We start from the raw sequence: 18842 nt of genomic DNA, 5'->3' as shown, positions 1-18842 counted from the left end.
GGCCTGTACTATGTGGACAAATTCCCGTTTGCGCGATTGCTCCCAGCCCAGAGCTCCGAAGCCGCAGTGCACGTAGGATCAGTTCCTGGTGGTGCGCGCGAGCTTTTGCTCTCAGCCCAGGGCTCCGAAGCCGACAGTGCGCGCTCCCAGCCCAGGGCTCCAAAGCTGGCACTGCGCGTAGGATCAGTTCCAAGGTGCTCGCGCACTTCCAGGCCAAAGTTCCTGCACAGCTGAAGCCCCAGCAAGGGGTGGGTCTATCAGTTACTCTGGCGCTGCCAGCAAGCCTGTGGGAAGGGGGGATGGGCTCTGTTACTCAAGGATCTGCTGCAGGGATTTCTGAACTTTTGGTGTCCTCAGGTCTGTTGCTGTGGTCGCTGGTCTCTGTCCCCAGTGGCTGCAGGGTCCTGGTATGCGTCTGAGATCAGACTGGGTGGTGCTGAGGCCAGGATCCTAGTCTCAAGCAGCTCTGTTTCCCAAGATGGCGTGGTCGCTGTGCCTGGGCTTGCTGCCCAGGAGTGTCTGCGCAGGGAGCGGGACTCCGCCGCCTAAGACTGCCCGATTTAGCAGCCCCTTAGAAGACCTGCAGAGTCTAACTGTCCCTAGCTCATACACACACACCACACACATCCACACACTCCTCTATCACTTCCTTGCACTCTCACACTCTCTCCCTCCCTACCTTCCTGCTGGTCGCCATTTTCTAGTCCCTTCATCAATTTTCTTTATCCTTTCAAAGAAGCAGCTCTTGGTTTCATTGATTTTTTTGTATTTTTTTTTTTTAGTCTCTATGTTATTTATTTCTACTCTAATCTTTATTATTTCCTTCCTTCTACTTACTCTGGGCTTTTCTTGTTGTCCTCTTTATAGTTCTTTAAGTTGAAGGGTTAAATAGTTTATTGCTGATTTTTCTTGTTTTTTGAGGTGTGCCTGTAGTGCTATGAACTTCCCTCTCAGGACAGCTTTTGCTGTGTCCCAGAGGTTTTGGGTTGTTGTGTGTTCACTTTCATTTGTTTCCAGGAAGGTTTTTTAAAAATTTATTTCTTGATGTCGTTGGTAACCCATTCTTTGTTTAATAACATGCTATTTAGCCTCCATGTGTTTCAATGTTTTGGGGTGTTTTTACTGTAGTAGATTTCTAATTTCATTCCACTGTGATATGAGAAGTTGCTTGATATGATTTCTAGCTTCTTAAACTTATAGAGATTTGTTTTGTGTCCTAACATGTGGTCTATCTTTGTGAATGATTCATGTGCATTTGAGAAGAATGTATATTCTGTTGCTTTTCGGTGAAATGTTCTAGAAATGTCAATTAAATCCATCTGATCCAGTATGTCCTTTAGAGTCACTGTTTCCTTGTTACGTTTTTGTCTAAAAAATCTATCCAGTGAAGTCAACAGGGTGTTAAAGTCCCCTGCTATGACTGTATTGTCGTCAATCTCTCCGTTAAAGTCTTCTAGCAGTTTTTTAAATATATTTAGGTGCTCCTGTATTGGGTGCGTATATGTTTAACAGGGTTCTATCCTCTTGTTGGATCCATCCCTTTAGTATTATGTAGTGATCTTTGTTGTCTTTTGTGATGGCCTTCATTTTGAAGTCTATTTTGTCAGATATCAGTATTGCTACTCCAGCTTTTTTTTCACCCTTTCCATTTGCATGGAAAACTTTTTTTCCATTCCTTCACTCTCATTCTGTGTATGTCTTTTGTTCTGAGATGGGAATCTTATAGACAGTACGTAGTTGGCTCATATTTTTGTATCCATTCAGTTATCCTATCCCTTTTGATTAGACCATTTAATTCATTTATATTTAGGGTTATTGATAGGTATTTATTTATTACCATTTTAATTCTGTATGTGTAGGTTTCTCTCTGTTTCTCCTTCTCAATAGAGCAGTCCTTATAGCGTCGGTTCTCAACCTGTGGGTCGCGACCCCTGTGGCGATCGAACGACCCTTTCACAGGGGTCGCCTAAGACCATCCTGCATATCAGATATTTACATTACGATTCATAACAGTAGCAACATTACAGTTATGAAGTAGCAATGAAAATAATTTTATGGTTGGGTCACAACATGAGGAGCTGTATTTAAAGGGCCAGAGGGTTGAGAACCACTGCCCTATTGCTGGCTTGGTGGTGATGTACTCCTCTGGCTTTTTTTTTTTTTTGTCTGGGAAGCTCTTTATTTGACCATCTATTTTGAATGATAGCCTTGCTGCATATAGTGATCTTGGTTTCAGATCCTTGTTTTCCATTACCTTGAGGACTTCATCCCATTCGCTTCTGGCTTATAGAGTTTCTGATGAGAAGTCAGGTGTCAGCCTTATGGAAGCTCCTTTGTAGGTAACAGTTTGCTTTCCTCTTGCTGCCTATAAGATTCTCTCAGTCTTGCCCTGGCTGGTTTGGCTCAGTAGATAGAGCGTCAGCCAGTGGACTGAAGGGTCCCAGGTTTGATTCCTGTCAAGGGGCACATGCCCGTGTTGTGGGCTCAATCCCCCGTGGGGGGCATGCAGGAGGCAGCCCATCAATGATTATCTCTCATCATTGATGTTTCTATCTCTCTCTTCCTCTCCCTTCCCTCTGAAACCAATAAAAAATATATATATATATTTAAATATATTTTATTGATTTTTTACAGAGAGGAAGGGAGAGGGATAGAGAGTTAGAAACATCCATGAGAGAGAAACATGGATTAGCTGCCTCCTGCACACCCCCTACTGGGGATGTGCCCGCAACCAAGGTACATGCCCTTGGCCGGACTCAAACCTGGGACTCTTAAGTCCACAGTTCGACGCTCTAGCCACTGAGCTAAACTGGTCAGGGCAAAATATATATATATATATATATATATATATATATATATATACACACATATATATATACACACAAACACACACACACATATATATATACACACAAACAAACACACACACACACACACACACATATATATATATATATATATATATATATATATTCTTTTTTTTTTTTTTAAAAAAGATTCTCTCAGTCTTTAATTTTTGGCATTTTATTAAGATGTGTCGGGGCATGGGCCTGTTTGGGTTCTTCTTGCTTGGGGTTCTCTGTGCCTTCTGAACCTGTGTGACTTTTTCCTCCACCAGGTTAGAGAAGTTTTCTACCATTATTTCATCAAACATTGACCAGCTGGCTCCTGCACACCCCGTACTAGGGACGGAGACCACAACCTGTGCATGTGCCCTGACCAGGAAGTGAACTGGCAACATTTTGGTACATGGGATGATGCTCAATCAACTGAGCCACACTGGCCAAGGCCACAAGCTTTCTTTGAGGATGAGATGAGATAGTACTTAGGGAAGAAAATTCATTTAGCAAATGTTTATTGACACCTTCCATCTGTTCAGCTACTGTGTTATATTGATATCAATTGTCAATGTGTTTTGTGCATTAATTGACCAGTAGCATGCATTGAGTGTTTGCATATACAGCAAACAGACTCAGAGAGATTACAAAAGTTGCACAGGTGCCTGGTGGAGTGAGAAGCAGGATTCAAACGCAGATCTGAGCCCCAGGTTGCAGCTAAACATCTCTAATCTCACAGCCTTCAATAAGAGCGACGTTCTCTTTGCAGAATGACCCAGTGAAGACAGCCAAAGTGGAGTGTGGGGACTTTTACAACACTGGGGACAAAGCAACTATTGACGAAGAGGGCTACATCTGGTTCCTGGGGAGGGACGATGACATCATCAACGCCTCTGGGTAGGTGTGGCTGACCTGGGGCCTGGCAGCTCTAGCTTGCTTCACCATTCCTCCATGCACTGGGGATGGACCCTCAGCCTATTCCTGACGCAGCCATGTCTACAGGGCCCTGGCCGGGGGTATCTGTGCATCTCCCCCAACATCAAAATAAAGGTCCAGAAGGCCTGGAAGTGCAACCACAGTAGACATCGTGCAATTTAAAGAGGGGATATAGGATTGGGAAGGGAGGCCTTATTTGAGCCCTTATCTGTCCCCATTGGTTGGGGGAAATCATTCTCTGTGTTCCTCTAATTAATGGGACACATGTCACAGAACAACAACAATAGCAGCTAAGCTTGTGGAGTACTTACTGTGTGAAAGTACACTCCTCTGTGCTTTGCTTAACCCAGTAGATGCCATTATTGTGCCTATTTTACAGATGAGAACACTGAGTCACTGATAAGTGAACTAAGTTGCTGAAAGTTTCCAAGGTACTGCAGGGAGAAGCCCAGATCTGAACTGACATAGTCTGGCCCCCAATCTGTTGTCCCTACCGCTTAGGTGATGTAGGGAGAAAAAGTGACACAAGTAATAACTTCCCTTGGATGCATTAGGGAAATTAAGTTAGTTTTACTTTTTAAATTTCTAAATGAGATGCTGATGTAGTGGGACAGAATTTACCCAAACGTTTAAGACAAAGTCTGAGGCTTCCAAGAGTACAGTAAGAGTCCTGCTGGGAAGCTCCTGGTGCCACGCCCACAGCCCAGGAGGACAGCCTTCCACCCCCACCCGCCCTCCAGAGGCAGTGAGGGGAGACCTGGGAGCATCTGAGCCTGGAACGCCCAGGTCTTCACATCCTGGTCCCACTGCAGCGCCTTTTCACAGGCCTCTGGCTCTCGTGAAGGTTGCCCTCTGTGCCCAGGGGAGCTGTGACTCCCAAACATGGGATTGGAGGCCTGGGTCACTGCAGCCCTGGCATCTGCTCAGACCCAGAGCAGGAACCCTTGGTCCCGCAGGTACCGCATTGGGCCGGCAGAGGTGGAGAACGCCCTGGCTGAGCATCCAGCGGTGGCTGAGTCAGCTGTGGTGAGCAGCCCGGACCCGATCCGAGGGCAGGTGAGGAGCAGGACAGGAGGTCATGGGGTCTGCCTGTGGGCACTGGAAGGCTGGTGCAGGAGAAACTTCCAGAGCAGTTGGTGTGCGCGGCGCACTTACACCGTGTGGGCAGCAGGAGGCACTGTGGCATCATCCGTGACATCCTGACTAGATACTGGGTGAGCTGGCTCATTTAACCCTCACCACAACCTACTGAGTTAGAGACTCTAACTTATTATACCTTTTAATAGACAAAGAGACAGCATACAGAAGTTAAATAACTTGCCCGGATTGCACTGTGCTGGAGCCAGGATGGAAATCTGAGCACTCTGTTTCCAATGCATTCAATGGATTTATTGAGCATCTACTATGTACAAGACCTGTGCAATTAAATGGGGACATAAATAACAATATAAAAGCAATAAATGCAGCCCAGCCTGTGTGGCTCAGTGGTTGAGTGTCAACTCAGGAACCAGGTGTGATTCCTGGTCAGGACACATGCCAGGTTGCAGGCTAGATCCCCAGTGGGGGGCGGGGGGGTGCAGAAGGCAGCAGACTGATTATTCTCTCTCATCATTGATGCTTCTATCTCTCCCCCTCCTTTCCTCTCTGAAATCAATAAAAACGTATTTTTTTAAAAAATAATCAACAACTACTGAAAAAATAAAAATAATAAGATCAATAAATTACCAACAATTATTAAATACCCACAAGGTTCCAGGCACAGAACTGTACATACATTAGTGGTAAAAATGATGATGAAAACAATGATGCTGGGGAGAATAATAAAGTTACACTGGGTGCATGTTTTATGTGCATCATCTCATGGAATCTGAACATAAGGCCACCATGTTCAGCTCCATGGGATGAACCTGTACTCTGCGCATGTTACGGAGAAGGAATTTGAGGTTAAGTGATTTCGCAAGGGAAAGAGGAGAAATTGGAAGCATTTGGATTTGAACCTGGCCTTGAGCTTTTCCAAAGGCTCAGGTGTTAGCTTGCTTTGCCATTCGTTGCATAAACACTTACTTTTAAACCAGGGAACTGGGTGGCACTCACCCTGAGGCCGGGCTCTGGTTCTGCGTTGCAGGTGGTGAAGGCCTTCATTGTCCTGACCCCACAGTTTCTGTCCCATGACCCGGACCAGCTCGCCAAGGAACTGCAGGAGCACGTGAAGGCAGTGACAGCCCCGTACAAGTACCCGAGGAAGGTGAGTGGGGCCGATGCTCGCTCCCTTCCTTGCTCTGCTGCCCCAAGTCTGGTCAGGTGTCCGGGAGATGCTGAAACAGAACATAGAAGGAGCATTTTTCTCTGCAGAAGAAGCAATTCAGCTTAGGGGTGGATCCAGCCAACTGAATAGGATGGAACCTCTATTCTGGGTCGGACCCCAAAACGTGCTGCACATTACCCTGAGGGCAAAAAATATCAGACTAGTGCCCAAAGCTATCCAAGGAGGCTATTTAACATCCTTCAAAATTTGAAAAAGACATCCAAATCAGCAGCTTTCTAACTATTCCTAAGTGTGATTCATACTAAGAAATACATTCGATACTGTCAGTTAATACTTATGTACACAATAAACAAGTGTTAACAAAATTATATTTATTCTTAGAACATGCAGTCGATTCTTTTTTTTAGATACAAAATAATTAGCCCTTTACATGCAATAAATTAATATTTCAAGGAAGACGATTTTAAATATAATAATGTTATATGCAATAAACAACGTTTCAAGAAACATAATTTTAAATATAATATATTATGTGAAAAAACATTATTATTTCCAGAGAAAAAAGATTTTAAACATAATAATATTACCAAAACTGTGCTAACATAGTATAATATCACAAAAGTTGTAGGCAATATTAAAAATCTGCCAATAACAGGATTACTTCTATTATCTTCTAAAATATTTCTTTTCTCTGGCTCTATTTTTCCCCCTTTATTGAATAAGATATTACAAATGTGTCCTTATCCCCCCAATGTCTCCTCATCCCCCCAATCCTGCCCTCTCCCTCACCCCCTGTTGTCCACACCCATCACTTATGCTTATGTGCATGCATACAAGTCCTTTGGTTGATCTTTCCCCATCAGCCCTACCCTCCCCTGCTTCCCCTCTGAGTTTTGAGCATCTGATAGATGCTTCTCTGTCTCTACATCTGTTTTTGTTCATCGGTTTATGTTGGTCATTATAATCCACAAATGAGTGAGAGCATGTGCTATTTATCTTTCTCTGACTGGCTTATTTCACTTAGCATAATGCTCTCTAGCTCCATCCATGCTGTTGCAAATGGTAGGAGTTCCTTCCTTTTTACAGCTGCACAGTATTCCATTGTGTAGATGTGCCAGAGTTTTTTAATCCATTCATCTGCTGATGGGCACTTTGGCTGTTTCCAGATCTTAGCTATTGTAAATTGTGCTGCTATGAACATAGGGATGCATATATCCTTTCTGATTGGTGTTTCTGGTTTCTGGGTCAAATAGAAGTTCCATTTTTAGTTTTTTGAGGAAATTCCATACTGTTTTCCACAGTGGCTGCACCAGTTTGCATTCCCACCAGCAGTGAACGAGGGTTCCTTTTTCTCCGCATCCTCGCCAGCATTTGTCATTTGTTGATTTGTTGATAGCAATTCTGACAGGTGTGAGATGGTACCTCATTGTGGTTTTGATTTGCATCTCTCAGATGATTAGTGACTTTGAGCATGTTTTCATGTCTCTCAGCCTTATGTATGCCCTCTTTCAAAAAGTGTCTATTTAGGTCCGTTGCCCATTTTTTAATTGGGTTGTTTATCTTCCTTTTGTTAAGTTGTATGAGTTCCCTATAAATGTTGGAGATTAAACCTTTATTGGAGATATCATTGGCAAATATGTTCTCCCATACAGTGGGTTTTCTTGTTGTTTTGTTGATGGTTTCTTTTGCTGTGCAGAAGCTTTTTATTTTGATACAGTCCCATTTGTTTATTTTCCCTTCAGTTTCCATTTCCCTAGGAGCTGTGTCAGTGAAGAAATTCCTTCAGCATATATCTGAGATTTTGCTACCTGTGGATTCCTCTAATAATCTTATGGTTTCCCATCTTACATTTAAGTCCTTTATCCATTTTGAGTTTTTTGTGTGTATGGTGTAAGTCGGTGGTCTAGTTTCATTTTTTTGCATGTGTCTGACCAAATTTCCCAGCACCATTTATTGAAGAGACTGTCTTGGCTCCATTGTATGTTCTTGCCTCCTTTGTCAAATATTAATTGAGCATAATGGTTTGGGTCGATTTCTGGGTTCTCTATTCTATTCCATTGGTCTGTATGTCTGTTCTTGTGCCAGTACCAGGCAGTTTTGAGAACAGTGGCTTTGTAATACATCTTGATATCTGGTATTGAAATCCCTCCTACTTTGTTCTTCTTTCTCAGGATCGCAACAGCTATTCGGGGTTTTTTTTTTATTCCAGATGAATTTTTGGAGTGTTCGTTCTAGATCTGTGAAATATGCTGTTGGTATTTTAATGGGGAGTGCATTGAATCTATAGATTGCTTTGGGTAATAAACATTTTAATGATGTTGATTCTACCAATCCATGAACACGGTATGTTCTTCCATCTGTTTATTTCTTCCTATATCTCTTTTTTCAATGTCCTGTAGTTTTCTGGGTAGAGGTGTAGAGGTCTTTTACCTCCTTGGTTAAGTTTATTCCTAGGTATCTTAATTTTTTTGGTGTGATGGTAAATGGGATTTTTTTCTTAATTTCTCTTTCTGTAAATTCACTATTGGTGTATAAAAATGCCATAGATTTCTTGGCATTAATTTTGTATCCTGCTACATTGCCAAATTCATTTATTACATCTAATAATTTTTTGATGGAGTCTTTAGGGTTTTCTAAGTATAGTATCATGTCATCTGCGAATAATGACAATTTTACTTCTTCTTTTCCAATTTGGATGCCTTTTATTTCTTCTTCTTGTCTGATTGCTTTGGCTAGCACTTCCAGTACTATGTTGAACAGGAGTGGTGAAAGTGGGCATCCCTGTCTTGTTCCTGTTCTTAAGGGAAATGGTTTTAGTTTTTGCCCATTGAGTATGATGTTGGCTGTAGGTTTGTCATATAAGGCTTTTATTATGTTGAGGTATGATCCCTCTGTTCCCACTTTGCTGAGTGTTTTTATCAGAAAAGGGTGTTGGACTTTGTCAAATGCATTTTCTGCATCAATCGATATGATTATGTGATTTTTGTCTCTTAACTTGTTTATGTGATGTATCATGTTTATTGATTTGTGGATATTGTACCAGCCTTGAATTCCTGGAATAAATCCCACTTGGTCATGGTGTATGATCTTTCTAATGTAATGCTGGATCCAGTTTGTTAGAATTTCGTTGAGGATTTTAGCATCTATGTTCATCAGGGATATTGGCCTGTAATTCTCTTTCTTTGTGGTGTCTTTATCTGGCTTTGGGATTAGGGTAATACTGGCTTCATAGAAAGAGCTTGGAAGTGTGCCTTCCTCTTGAATTTTTTGGAATATTCTGAGAAGGATTGGCTTTAGTTCTTCTTTGAATGTTCGGTGAAACTCCCCTGTGAAGCCATCTGGTCCAGGGCTTTTGTTTGCTGGAAGCTTGTTGATTACTGTTTCAATTTCATCAGTAGTTATTGGCCTATTCAGGTTTTTTTATTCTTCCCGATTGAGTTTTGGTAGCTTGTATTTTTCTAGGAATGTGTCCATTTCGTCAAGGTTGTCCAGTTTATTGGAGTAGAGTTGTTCGTAGTTTTTTTGACAATCCTTTGTATATCAGTAGGGTCAGTTGTTACTTCACCTCTTTCATTTCTGATTTTGTTTATTTGGGTCCTCTCTCTTTGTTTTTTGGTGAGCCTGGCTAAAGGTCATCAATCTTGTTTATCCTTTCAAAGAACCAGCTCTTGGTTTCATTGATCTTTTGTATTGTTTTTGTTTGTGTTTTTTTTGGTCTCTATGTTGTTTATTTCTGCTCTGACCTTTATTATTTCCTTCCTTCTGGATACTGTGGGCTTTTCTTGTTACTCTCTTTCTAACTCTTTGAGTTGTGTAGGGTTAGATCATTTATTGCCAGTTTTTCTTGTTTTTTGAGGTAGGCCTGTAGAGCTATGAACTTCCCTCTCAGGACTGCTTTCATTGTGTCCCATAGATTTTGGATTGTTGTGTTTTCATTGTCATTTGTTTCCAGGATGCTTTTTACTTCTTCTTTGATCTCTCTGGTAACCCAGTCATTGCTTAATAGCATGTTATTTAGCCTCCAATTGTTTGATTTTTTCCAATGTTTTTATTGTAGCTGATTTCTAATTTTATGCCATTGTGATCTGAGAAGATGCTTGTTATGATTTCTATTCTCTTGAATTTGAAGAGACTTTGCCTGTGTCCTAATATATGGTCTATCTTTGAAAATGTCCCATGTGCACTGGAGAAGAATGTATATTCTTTAGCTTTGGTGTGAAATATTCTGAAGATGTCAATTAAGTCCATCTGATCTAGTGAGTCATTTAGGATTGCTGTTTCTTTGCTGATTTTTTGTTTAGAGGATTTATCCAGTGGTGTCAGTAGGGTATTAAAGTCCCCTACTCTGACTGTATTGCTATCGATCTCTCCCTTCCCTTGATACCTTCCAGAAGTTGTTTTATGTATTTGGGTGTTCCTGTATTGGGTGCATATATGTTTACCAAAGTTATATCTTCTTGTTGAATTGCTCCCTTTAGTATTATGTAGTGGCCTTCCTTATCTCTTGTTATGGCCTTTACTTTGAGGTCTATTTTGTCAGATATAAGTATCACAACCCCAGCTTTTTTCTCATTTCCATTTGCCTGAAAAAATTTTTTCCATCCCTTCACTCTTAGTCTGTGTGAATCCTTTGTTCTGAGGTGAGTCTCTTGCAGACAGCAGATATATAGGTCATGTTTTCTTATCCATTCAGCTACCCTATGTCTTTTGATTGGAGCATTTAATACATTTACATTTAATGTTATTATTGAAAAGTACTTGTTTATGGTCATTTTTATTCTTAATGTTAGTGTTTCTTCTTGTCTTTCTGTTTCTTTTTTTTACAGCAGTCCCTTTAGCATTTTTTGCATTGCTGGTTTGGTGGTAATAAACTCTCTTAGCCCTTTTTTGTCTGTGAAGCTCCTGATTCCACCTTCAATTTTGAATGATACCCTTGCTGGGTATAGTATTCTTAGATTCATTCCCTTGCTTTACATCACTTTGTATATTTCATTCCATTCCCTTCTTGCCTGCTGTGTTTCTGTTGAGAAGTCAGCTGATATTCTAATAGGAGATCCCTTGTAAGTAACTTTCTGTCTCTCTCTGGCAGCCTTTAAGATTCTTACTTTGGCCGAAACCGGTTTGGCTCAGTGGATAGAGCATCGGCCTGCAGACCGAAAGGTCCCAGGTTTGATTCCGGTCAAGGGCATGTACCTGGGTTGTGGGCACATCCCCAGTAGGAGATGTGCAGGAGGCAGCTGATCGATGTTTCTCTCTCATCGATGTTTCTGACTCTCTATCTCTCTCCCTTCCTCTCTGTAAAAAATCAATAAAATATATTTTAAAAAAAAAAAGATTCTTACTTTGTCGTTGGTGTTTGCCAATTTAATTATGATGTGTCTTGGTGTTGGTCTTTTGGGGTTCATCTTGTTTGGCACTCTATGTGTTTCTTGGACTTGTGTAGTTTTTTTCTTGCCAGTATCAAGGAAGTTTTCTGTCATTATTTCTTCAAACAGGTTTTCTATTCCTTGCTTCTCCTCCTCTCCTTCTGGTACCCCTATTAAGCGAATGTTGTTTCATTTTGCGTTGTCCCAAAGCTCCCTTAGGCTCTCCTCTTGCTTTTTAAAGGTTTTTTTCCAGTTGCCCCTGTGTTTGTGTGTTTTTTCCTACCTTGTCTTCTAATTCGCTGATGCGGTCCTCAGCCTCTTCCAGTCTGCTGTTTAAGCCTTCCATTGTGTTCTTTATTGCAGCCATGTCGTTCTTCATTTCCTCTTTATTCCTTTTCATGTTGGTAACATTCTCATTCAGCTCCTTATAATTCTCATTGAGTTGTGTGTATTTGTTATCCAGCCGTTTGAGCATCTTTATAACCATTACTCTGAATTCTTTCTCTGATAAGTTAGTAGCCTCAATTTCATTTAACTCCCTTTCTGGTGATCCTCTTTTTCTTTCCTTTGTGGGTTGCTATTTTGTCTTCCCATGTTTTGCTGTAATGTTTTAAATTGTAGCTTCGATTGCTTTGCTACCCAGTTTCTTTAGGGTATGATGCTACTGGTGTGACCTCTCAGGTCTCCTGGATTTGGTAGTCTAGTGTAGCTCCCTACTTGGGCTATTTGGGTTCTCTTGATGTAGGCCAGCGAGCTGGAAAGGTGCAACTGAGGTGTCTAGAAGTCAGCAGCCGTGGAGGGGGTGTTCCAATTTTTGCTGTCTTATGCTCTTGGTTGAAATCACGCATGCCCCGCAGGGACTCACAGTGGCACCCAGGAACCGTCTATTGGGGTGGTGGGGCTCAGGAAGCCTGCATTCTGGCAAAGCGTGACTGTGGTGTCCAGAGTTCTGTAGTTGTGGGGTGGGTAGACTCAGCTCTTGCTGCTGCCTCTGTGGTTGGATACACGCGATTCCAGCGGCAGCTCACAGAGGCACCTGTGTTTGCCAGCAGGGTGTACTGACATACTCTGAAGGGCCCTGGCACTGAAGCCACTGGATTGCAGTGTCTGTGGGCAGGTATCCCAGAAGAGGGAATTCAGCATTTCTACAGCCCAGCAGTGCACCCCTGCTTGTTTAAATGCAGGACCAGCAGGGCTCCCAGCGGGGCCCCAGGGCTGCCTGTGGAGCGGTGGTCTTGGGAGACCTGCACGCTGGAAAAGCATGCACATGCAGTGTCCAGAGTTCTGCAGCTGTGGGGTGGGGAAACTCAGATTTTGCTGGTGCACTTGTGGTGAATAGGCTTGCGTTCCCGTGGCGGCACACTGGAGCACCCGCAGTGAGTTTGCTAGCGCAGGCGCACTGAAGCACTCTGAAGGGCCCTGGCAAGCTTTGGGCAGGTATCCAGGATGGGTGAATTCAGAATTTCTACTTCCCAGGGGAGTGCGACCCTATTAGTCCAAGATCGGACCCAGCAGAGGCTCACCGCGGCTTCCCCAAAGTGCCCTGTGGATAGATGGGCTCAGGGGGAGTGAGGAACTGTGGCCGTTCAGTTCGCCAGCGCTGAGCTCTGATGCACTCTGAGGGGCCCTGGCGCTGAGGGGCCCTGGCGCTTAAGTTGCGCAGCTGGGTGTGTGTGGGCAGTTATTCAGGCAGAGGGAATTCAGATTTCTACTGGGTGGCAGTGCGCCTGTGTCTGTACAAAATCACACCCAGCCGAGGCTCCCAGTGACTCCTAAGAGAAGTCTGTGGAGTGGTGTGCCTTGGAGACCTGACACTGGAGACGCATGAACGCGCAATGTCGGAGGTCTGCCGCTGGGGAGGGAGAGGCTGCACTTACTGCTGCGGGCGGCGCTGTGCTCCTTTGGCGGTGGAGGTCCCAGGGTCCGCGAGTCTGCGGGTGTGGCTGCAGGATTTTGGCTGGAGTGGCTGCCGGGCAGTGTCCAAGGCCTGTCTGGGTGGCGGTGCTGCTGAGTTCCTGGAAGAGGCCGCTCTCCCCTTTAAGATGGTGTGGGCTCCCTGCCGGAGTCCCGCAGTCCGGGGAGTGCCGCGGAGGTGGTGTCCCCGAGAGCCTGGTCTGCCAGCCTCTGCTGCTCCTGCCGGATTTAACTGTCCCTCCCTCCCTCACACACACACCACACACATCCACACACTCTCCATTCACCCCCTCACTCACTCACTTCCTCTCCCTCACCTCCGTCCTGCCAGCCGCCAACTTTTGGCTCTGGCTCTATTTGTGTTCATCAGTTTATGTTGTTCATTATATGCCACTCGGAGCAGACCCCCACCTGGTGTGTGTCCGCTGGGCTGGGGGCATGCTCGGAGCCACGGAGGCTTGTAGCAGGCGCCCCCCTGTGCTGTGTCTCTGCTCCGGGCCCCCCCCCCCCCCCCAGCCCCAGCCTCCCCACAGCCACTGGGGCTGCGGGCGGCTCGCAGTTTCCTCCCGCCCATCTGCGCACGCAGCTCCTCCTGAGCTGGTCGTGATGTAGCCTTCTCTTGAGCCGGTCATGACGCCTAAGGCATCCTGGCTAATTTGCATATTACCTTTCTCTCTCTCTAGATAGATAGATAGATAGATGTGCATTGGATTTTTGTCAAATGCTTTTTCTGCATCTATTGATCTGATCGTGTTATATTTGTCTTTCAATTTGTTTATATGATGTATCACATTTATTGATTTGCCAATATTATGCCAGCCTTGCAACCCTGGAATAAATCCCACTTGACCATGGTGTATGATCTTTTTAATTATTGCTGGATGCATTTGCTAATATTTTATTGAGGATTTTAGCATCTATGTTTATCAGGAATATTGGCCTGTAATTCGCTTTCTTTTAGTGTCTTTACCTGGTTTTAGAATTAGGATAATGTAGGCCTCATAAAAGGAGTTTGAAAGTGTTCCTCCCTCTTAGATTTTCTGAAATAGTTTGAGGATTATAGGTGTTAGCTGTTCTTTGAATGTTTGGTAAAACTCCCCTGTAAAGCCATCCGGACCTGGGCTTTTGTTTGGTGGGAGTATTTTTATTATTGCTTCAATTCATCAGTTGTTATTGGCCTATTAGGGTTTTTTGAATCTTCCTGATTTAGTTTTGGGAGATTGTATTTTTCTAGGAATTTGTCTATTTCATCCACATTGTCCAGCTTTTTGGCATATAGTTGTTCATGGTATTTTCTTACAATCCTTTGTATTTCTGTGGTGTCAGTGGTTACTTCTCCACATTTGTTTCTGATTTTTTTTACTTGGGTCCTCTCTCCTTGTTTCTTGATGAGTCTGGCTAATGGTTTATCAATTTTGTTTATCCTTTCAAAGAACCAGCTCTTGGTTTCGTTGGGTTTTTTTTGTATTTTTTTTAGTATCTATGTTATTTATTTTTGCTCTAATATTTATTATTTCCTTTCTTCTACTTACTCTGGGCTTTTCTTGTTGTCCTCTTTATAGTTCTTTAAGTTTAAGGGTTGAATAGTTTATTGTTAATTTTTCTTGTTTTTTGAGGTATGCCTGTAGTGCTATGAATTTCCCTCTCAGGACTGCTTTTGCTGTGTCCCAGAGATTTTGGGTTGTTGTGTGTTCATTTTCATTTGTTTCCAGGAAGGTTTTTTTTAAATTTCTTGATGTCATTGATAACCAATTCTTTGTTTAATAACATGCTATTTAGCCTCCATGTGTTTGAATGTTTTGGGGCATTTTTATTGTAGTTGATTTCTTTTTTTTTTTTTTTAATATATTTTATTGATTTTTCACAGAGAGGAAGGGAGAGAGATAGAGAGTTAGAAACATCAATGAGAGAGAAACATCGATCAGCTGCCTCCTGCACATCTCCTACTGGGGATATGCCCGCAACCCAGGTACATGCCCTTGACCGGAATCGAACCTGGGACCTTTCAGTCCGCAGGCCGACGCTCTATCCACTGAGCCAAACCGGTTTTGGCTGTAGTTGATTACTAATTTCATTATACTGTGATATGAGAAGATGCCTGATAGGATTTTAATTTTCTTGAACTTGTAGAGACTTGTTTTGTGTCCTAACATGTGGTCTATCTTTGTGAATGATCCATGTGCACTTGAGAAGAATGTATATTCTGCTGCGTTGGGTTGAAATGTTCTATAAATGTCAATTAAATCCATCTGATCCAGTGTGTTCTTTAGAGTCTCTGTTTCCTTGTTACGTTTTTGTCTGGAATATCTATTCGGTGAAGCAGATGGGTGTTAAAGTCCCCTGCTATGACTGTATTGTTGTAGATCTCTATATGAAAGTACTCTGGAATATATATATATATATATATATATATATATATATAATTTGGTGCACCTACATTGGGTGCATTGATGTTTACCAGGGTTCTATCCTCTTGTTGGATCCATCCCTTTAGTATTAAGTAGTGACCTTTGCTGTCTCTTGTGATGGCCTTCATTTTGAAGTCTATCTTTTCGGATATGAGTATTGCTACTCCAGCTTTTTATTCTTTTCCACTTGCATGGAAAGTTTTTTTTTCCATCCCTTCACTCTCATCCTGTATGTGCCTTTGGTTTTGTGATGGGTCTCTTGTAGACAGTGTAAAGTTGGGTCATGTTTTTGTATCCATTCAGCTATCCTACGCCTTTTAAAAAATAAATATATTTTTATTGATTTCAGAGAGGAAGAGAGAGGGAGAGAGATAGAGAGATAGAAACATCAATAATGAGAGAGAATCATTGATCAGCTGCCTCCTGCCTGGCCCCCACTGGGGATTAAGCCTGCAACCCAGGCATATGGCCTGACCAGGAATCAAACTGTGACCTCCTGGTTCATTGGTGGACACTCAAACACTAAGCCATGCCAGACGGGCCCCCACACCTTTTGATTGAAGCATTTAATCCATTTACATTTAGGGTTTTTTTGGTCTGGGAAGCTCTTTATTTGACCATCTATTTTGAATGATAGCCTTGCTGGATATAGTAATCTTGGTCTCAAATCTTTGCTTTCCATTACCTTGAGCACTTCATGCCATTCCCGTCTGTCCTATGGAGTTTCTGATGAGAAATCAGGTGTCAGTCTTGTGGGAACTCCTTTGTAGGTAACAGTTTTCTTCCCTTGGCTGCCTTTAAGATTCTCTCTTGGTCTTTAATTTTTGACATTTTAATGATGATGTATCTGGCCGTGGCCTGTTTGGATTCTTTTGGTTTGGGGTTCTCTGTGTTTCCTGAACTTGTGTGATTTTTCCTTTACCAGGTTAGGGAAGTTTTCTGCCATTATTTCTTCAAAAACCTCTATTCCTTTCTCCCTTTATGCCTCTTCTGGCACACCTGTTATTCTAATATTGTTATGTTTCATGTTCTCCCACAGCTCCCTTAAGCTGTCCTCCTGTTTTTTTAATGGTTTTTCTTTTTGGTTCTGTGATTGAGTGTCTTCTAATTCACTTATTTGATCCTCAGCTTCCCCTAATCTTCTGTGTATTCCTTCCAATGTGTTCTTTATTTGTGTTATGTCATTCTTTATCTCAGACTGTTCTTTTTTTATAGTTACTATATATTTTTCATGCTGTTGAGCTTTTTATTTTTTTACCATAATCACTCTGAACTCTAATTCAGATAAATTTCTCATCTCTGCTTCATTTATCTCTTCTTCTGAAGCATTCTCTAGTTCTTTCATTTGAGGGTTGTTTCTTTGTCTCCTCATTTTGGTTGTCTGTTTGGATTTGTGACTAGGTATGGGTTAGACCCTCTACACCTCTCAATCTCTAGTGCAGGACAGTGTTAAAGGCTATTTCTGACTAATTCAATCAGGCAAAGACTCAAAGCCTCCAAAGGCTGCTTCCACCTACAGACTGATAGGATTCCAACTTGAATTGCCCCCAGGTGATTGTCCTCAGTTGTGGCAAGAGTTTTATCAACAGGGTGGGGCAGTTGATTCTGCCTGGAGGCTAATTGCTACTTTAAATCTCTTAAGTGGCCTCAGAGCAAGGTGTTTGCCAATAGGGTATATCAACTGTCTCCCCCCAGGCAAGGCAAATGTCTATGTGGGGAAGATGACCCCTTGAGGGAATGAACCAGCCCAGGAAACTTAGGGTGCCTGCCTTCTGAGCTCTATTCCCTGAGTCCCCAGTCCTGGGTTCTGCTCTCACAGCTCCAGTCCACTTCACCCTCCCTCTGCCAGAGCACAAGGTGGGTGGCTCCACAGTGAATTTTGTGCATTGGCCCTTTAAGGGGGTGCCTGAATTTTCAGCTGTGAGGCAGATAGCACTCCACTGCTTTTCACAGCCAGATGTTATGTGGGTACCCTCCTCAGTTTAGGATCTCTCTGCTGGGGAACCCAGCTTGGGGAAGATACCCCAGAGTTCTCAGTGGCACCCCCTAAAGCTGAGATATCTATCTCTCTGGGGCCTCAGTTGCTGTCCTAGGGTGTCCAGGCAGCCTTTTTGAGCCTCCGCCCCTCCTACCAGTCTCTATGCGGTCTCCACTTTCGATCCTCAGATATCAGGGTTCTCTCCTGCGAGTTTTCTGTTGATTATTCCAGAAGTTTTTCTGCATTTTAGTTGTAATACCAGTTTGCTCCTGGGAGCATATCTGTGCAGCATCCACTTCCTCTGCCGCCATTTTAAATCTCATCTGTGGCAGTTCATTCTTATTCTTTCTATTCTACTGCATTTGTTTTTCTGTTTACATCTTTATTTATTGTCAATCCTCACCCAAGGATACTTTTTCCATTGATTTTTTAAAAGACTGGAAGGAAGGGAGGAAGGGACGGAGAGAAAGAGGGCGGGAGAGAGAGTGAGAGAAACATTGATGCAGAGAGACACATCAATTGGCTGCCTCCTGTACACCCCGCAACTGGGGCCCTGGACGGAAACTGCAATCCGGGTACATGCCCTTGGTCTGAATCAAACCCGCGACCCTTCACTGTGTGGGCTGACGCTCCAACCACTGAGGCAGCTGGCCAGGGCTGCGTTTGTTTTAACTATTGTGTGAAAATAACAAAAATGTCCAATAAAGTATTGAATGATGTGTTAAAAGTAATATTATCCTGTAATTGAAAATGATGTAGATTTTTACTTTTAACATAATAGTACCACAATATATTATTAAGACAAAAAGCAGGCTGTGAGAGAATATGCATAATATTATCGTATTTGTTTAAAAACAAAGTTTGAAAGGATACCGATGCCAACAGTTAACATTTCCTACATTGTCTGAATGTTTATAGTCAGTGCATCTTGTAAAACTGTTTTGTTGTTACTGAATGTTTACTTCATGTGCCAGGCCCTGGATTCAATGCTTCATGTGCATTATTATTTCATTTCATCCTCTCTGCAGCCTGTGATGGTCTAACCAAGTATTTTACGGAGTTGAAATTGAGGCTCAGAGAATAGAGTTAATACAGGCAGAGCTGGACCTCAAACCACGTGTCTCCAACAGCAGCAGC

General features: G+C 42.8%; 1 protein-coding gene across 3 annotated transcripts in view; it reads left to right on the top strand.

Annotated features, from left to right (window-relative positions):
- The window catches only part of LOC139008327 (acyl-coenzyme A synthetase ACSM1, mitochondrial-like), a 50730-nt gene that overhangs the window by 30687 nt on the left and 1201 nt on the right, over nucleotides 1-18842 (top strand). For all 3 annotated transcript variants that reach the window (XM_070411642.1, XM_070411643.1, XM_070411641.1), the window contains 3 exons: nucleotides 3607-3734; nucleotides 4730-4829; nucleotides 5899-6018. In XM_070411642.1, coding sequence (XP_070267743.1) covers nucleotides 3607-3734; nucleotides 4730-4829; nucleotides 5899-6018 — 348 coding nt within the window. The remainder of the gene's footprint in view (nucleotides 1-3606; nucleotides 3735-4729; nucleotides 4830-5898; nucleotides 6019-18842) is intronic.

This window comes from Myotis yumanensis, unplaced genomic scaffold, assembly GCF_028538775.1.
Source record: "Myotis yumanensis isolate MYYU_CA2020_CCGP unplaced genomic scaffold, mMyoYum1.0.hap1 SCAF_4, whole genome shotgun sequence".
Classification (NCBI taxonomy): domain Eukaryota; kingdom Metazoa; phylum Chordata; class Mammalia; order Chiroptera; family Vespertilionidae; genus Myotis; species Myotis yumanensis.
The sequence above is the reverse complement of the archived record's forward strand: the minus strand, read 5'-3'. Positions and strand labels throughout refer to the sequence as shown.